The sequence below is a fragment of the Symphalangus syndactylus genome, chromosome 7 (genome assembly GCF_028878055.3).
Source record: "Symphalangus syndactylus isolate Jambi chromosome 7, NHGRI_mSymSyn1-v2.1_pri, whole genome shotgun sequence".
NCBI classification, from domain to species: Eukaryota; Metazoa; Chordata; class Mammalia; order Primates; family Hylobatidae; genus Symphalangus; species Symphalangus syndactylus.
In genome coordinates, this window is record NC_072429.2 from 45,706,538 (window position 1) to 45,711,254 (window position 4,717).

At 46.8% G+C, this 4,717-nt stretch overlaps 1 protein-coding gene across 2 annotated transcripts; it reads right to left on the bottom strand.

The window, feature by feature from the left end:
- Positions 1-438: 438 nt before the first annotated feature.
- On the bottom strand, positions 439-4,344 carry LOC129486272 (protocadherin beta-15). 2 transcript variants are annotated; one of them, XM_055285930.2, is made up of 2 exons: positions 1,982-4,344; positions 439-1,081 (listed from the first exon to the last, which is right to left on the bottom strand). In XM_055285930.2, exons 1-2 carry the CDS (start codon positions 4,235-4,237, stop codon positions 1,064-1,066), a joined length of 2,274 nt encoding a protein of 757 aa, XP_055141905.1. In that variant the 5' UTR covers positions 4,238-4,344; the 3' UTR covers positions 439-1,063. The 2 variants fall into 2 exon arrangements, with proteins under 2 accessions (XP_055141905.1, XP_055141904.1); XM_055285929.2 differs by having other exon boundaries at positions 1,873-4,344.
- Between the last annotated feature and the right edge of the window lie 373 nt (positions 4,345-4,717).

Below are 4,717 nucleotides of genomic sequence, written 5' to 3' on the forward strand. Positions count from 1 at the left end.
TACAAGTTCTTTCTACAAAACTTCAGGATACAATTCAGCTAATTTTTCTCCCACCATATAAAAGGATTCCCTTTTCTTCAATTTCCAATAATATTTTCCTCATTTCTGCACCCTCACCAGCAGAGACTTTAATATCCATATTTCTACTTGCAATCTATTTAAAGTAGGTATTCTCTAAGGCAACATGTTTCTCCACCATGCTCCTCGCTTCATTCTGAGTCCTTACTAGCAGATTTGTTAACCATATTTCTGCTAACACTCTGTCCAAAGCAAGCGAGGCTTTTTCTGTCATGCCTGTCAAAGTTCTTCCAGTCTCTGCCCACTGTCCAATTCAGAAGCCACCTGCACATTTTAAGTGTTTATTACAGTAGCACCCCACTTCCAGGTATCAAAATCTGTGTTAGTTAGAGTTCAGCCAGAGAAACAGGCAGCAGGAGATGTATAGTAATCAATTTATTGCAAGGAAGTGACTTATTCAGTTGTGAAACGCGGCTAGACAAGTCCAAAATCTGTACAGCAAGCAGTTAGGAGGGGCAGGCTGGAACTCTGGGGCATAAGCTGAAGCTGTTGTCCTTAAACGAAATTTCTTTTTCATCTCAGGGAAGACTCAATTCTGCTTTTATGGCCTTTCCACTGATTGAAATAGACCCACGCAGATTATCTAGGAGAGTCTCCCTATTTTAAGTTTAGCTGATTGGCAACCTTAATTCTGTTTGAACCTTAATTTCTTTGCAGTATAACATATTCATAGGTTCTGGGGATTAGGGCAGGAACATCTTGGTGGTCATTATTTTGCATGCAATACCATTCTAGAGTATCTGCAAAGTTGAGAAGCTCCTGGAGACAGAAAAGTCCTGACGAGACAGCAGATGTTTTTTCCTCAAATAATTCAACTCCTTCACCAACATATCCTTTAATAAATTTTATTTGGTTAACTAATATTAATTCTACAATGTATTTTCTTTCAAATTCCTTACGAATCAGAACAATGTCACTATCCAAAGACAAGTAGATGTTGGCATACTGTATCATCAGAAGCTCCTCTAAGCCCAGAATTTGGAACTCAGTTAAGATTTTCCTGCTGTGGAAAGAGGAAATTGCGGGAGATGCATTAATTGGTCCTAGTGTCTATTGGCCTTATAGGAACACCTTAAACACAGTAAATCTGGGTATTAAAAAGCCTGTCCAGTCCCCCCGATAGGATCATAACATTAGATAGAGATAAGGAAGAACCCATTAGTCTTTTCTATGTTAATTTACATGAGAAAGAATACATTATGCAGATATATTTTTATGAGATGACATATGTGTTTTAGAATGAAAATCTAATGCTAACAAGTGTGACCTTGAAAAGAGTAGCTTAAAATTATCCATGTTGCTCCTTATTGGAAAAAACAAAACTCCAAATATGAAGCTTGGAAGAAATTACACATGGATAAATATGAAATGATTACACCCCAAACTTTTGTCAAAAAGTCAGAGCTGTGTGAAGAAGAAAAACTATAAAAAAAACCTTAAAATATGACTTCAAAAATCATACATTCTTATGAAGTGTCATATAGTGTGAAAGGTACTTTCAGAATTAGAGTTATGTTTATTAGATGGGGTTAACTTTCATATTACCCTTCAGGAATGAATACTATTAATTTATTCAAAAATATGAACTTTCCTGATAAAAAATATTTATAATAATATAATAATTTGAAAACTGTCTAACAACCAGGGCAAGGAAATGAGTAACATTATTAAAGGCAACAGGAGAAATTTTAAAAAAAGTAGAATTCAAGATTACTAAAGGGTTAAAAAAAAAAACTAAGGTGAAAAGTGAGGAAGACAAAATTAACAGACGGTAGGAAAGCTTCAGATACCTACATTATTCTAGAAATTCTGATTTCCTCCTAGAGTCCTGGCTCACAATATTGGGGAATATAGGCTTCAAGAACTTGAAATCATTAGTTTCAGAGCCTCCCGTCAGACACACCTTGTACTGGTAGCTCTGGGACAGGGTCCCGGTGCCGCTGACGTCCACCAGATGCCCTGGAAAGGAGCCCTCGGGCACCGAGCAGCGATCCACCGAGGCCGCCCTGCTCCTCCTGCACAGCCGCACCGCCACGAACAGGAGCACCGAGAAGAGGAAGAGAGACGACACCGAGGCCAACGCCACCACCAGGTAGACGGTGAGCGAGTCGGCCTGGGCCTGGGCCGGGGCCGCTTCCGGGAGCGGCAGGTAGGGCTGGGAGAAGCCGTCCACCAGGAGCACGTGCAGCGTGGCGGTGGCCGAGCGCGGAGGCTCGCCATTGTCCTTGACCAGCACCACCAGCCTGTGCTTGGCCGCGTCGCGCTCGCTCAGCAGCCTGGCGGTGCGCACCTCGCCATTGTGCGCCCACACGCCGAACAGCCCGGGCTCCGTGGCCTTGAGCAGCTGGTACGACAGCCAGGCGTTCTGGCCCGAGTCGCCGTCCACCGCCACCACCTTGGTCACCAGGTAGCCCGGCTCGGCCCCCCGGGGCACCAGTTCGGTGCAGGGCGCGGAGCCGTTCTGCAGCGGGTACAGCACGAAGGGCGAGTTGTCGTTGGCGTCCAGCACCAGCACGCGCACCAGCGCCTCGCTGCTCAGCGCCGGGGAGCCGCGGTCTGTGACGCCCACGTGGAACTCGAACGCCTGCAGGGCCTCGTAGTCCAGCGACCTGAGGGCGAACAGGTGGCCATTGTCCGCGTTGATGGAGACCAGGGAGGCGAGGGGCAGGTGCGGGTCCTGGGGCGGCAGCAGCGAGTAGGTGACCTGGGCGTTGGTGCCTGAGTCTCTGTCTGTGGCGCTGACGCTGCCGATGTGCAGGGCGGGGCTGTTGTTCTCGCGGACGAACAGGGTGTAGGAGGTTTGGGTGAAGGCGGGGGCGTTGTCATTGACGTCGGAGACCAGCACGGTTATGCTCTGCTCGGTTTTCAGCCTGGGGGTCCCCAAGTCTGTAATGGTGATGGTGATATTGTACTCGGCTCTGGTCTCTCTGTCCAGCGCCCCTTCTGTTACCAGCCTGTAGAAATTCTCAACAGAAGGTTTTAGCTTAAAAGGAACATCATCCTGAATTGAGCAAATCATTTTTCCATTTTCCCCAGAGTCTCGGTCTCTAATCCTAAACAGGGCCACTTCTGTCTCTGGAGAATTCTCGGGAATAGGGCTGGTAAGTGATGAAATACTTAGTTCCGGGAAGTTATCGTTAACATCCAGCACCTTAACAGAGACAGAGCATTTTCCAGAAAGTCCCCCCCCATCAGATGCCTCTATCTCTAGATCATACGAAGACATTGTCTCAAAATCTAGTTTTTCAATTAGTCGAATTTCTCCTGAAAGGCTGCTTAGCTCAAAAGGTTTGTTTATCTCCTGAGAGCTGTAATAAAGGGAGTATGATATCTCTCCATTTGTCCCAGTGTCTAAATCCCTAGCAGAGACCTTGACAACTAGGAAGCCTATTGGGCTGTTCTCTGGGACCTGCACCTCGTAGAACGCCTGCACAAATTCCGGGGCATTGTCATTAACGTCCAAGACCAAGATGAGGATCTGGACGGTGCCAGATCGGGGTGGAGAGCCACCGTCCACAGCTGTCAAGGTTAATCTGAGCTCGGCCTGCTCCTCGCGATCCAGTTCTGTGTCCAGCACCAGCTCTGGGTATTTCCTGCCATCCCCTCGGGTGCGAGTGGAAACATGGAAATGAGAATTGGGAGAAATATTGTAGTTTTGAACATTATTGCTGCCCACGTCCAAGTCCCGAGCTTTTTTCAGAGGAAACACAGTCCCAAGGGAGCTAGTTTCTGGGATTTTCAGGGTCATTTCTCTTTCAGGAAACTCAGGAGAATGATCGTTTATGTCTGTCACTAGTAGTTCAGCTCGAAATACTTCCAAAGGTTTTTTCAGTAACACTTGGAAATGCATTATACAGGGCTCGGTAGGGCCACACAGCTTCTCCCGGTCCAGCTTCTCATTTAATATCAACTGCCCGGTCTGCAGATCAATCTGCAAGCCTTGTTCGTTATCCTCAGAAACTACCCGGGCTCCCCGCTCGGCTAGCTCCCCAACTCCCAGCCCTAGGTCATTGGCCAGGTTGGCCACAAAAGAACCTCTCTCTGTTTCCTCCATCACAGAATAGCGACGGGGTTCCCAGCCTGCCAGAGTCACTTCCAGTAAAAGAAGGAGAATCAGGACTTGCCTTTGTTCAGGAAAGCGCTCCCCTGCAGGCTCCATCTTTACTTCTGTACACGCCCCTTTCAAGGAACCGGAGTCAGAGCTACTTCAGGGGGCGATGGGACAGAGGCAGTGATCGATCTGTCCGTTGGTAACCTGTCCGGAAATGTAGGAGAATAGCATTCTCCGGAGACACTGGTCCGTGCTCTGCTAACAGGCTTTCCTCTTAGGCTGAAAGAGGTCTGAAGTAGCTGGTAGCATTTCATGGGCTTTTTCCTTTCCCTTTTTTTGAAGCCTTAGCCTGCAGCGCCACCATGCGTTGTCTTTGCTTCGAAACGAATTGCTACACTTGATCTATTCTCTATTCTATTAGGAGTTTGGAAATTGGGAGGAAATGATGTAATCACAATATCACGCAATGATAATTATTAATTTCTTCATTCAAAGGAGTATTATTGGTCTCTATGTGCCAAATTATGAAATGCCTCAGTAAACAACCCAGACATGGTCCCCACCCTCCAGAGCCTATAGTCTGGGTGT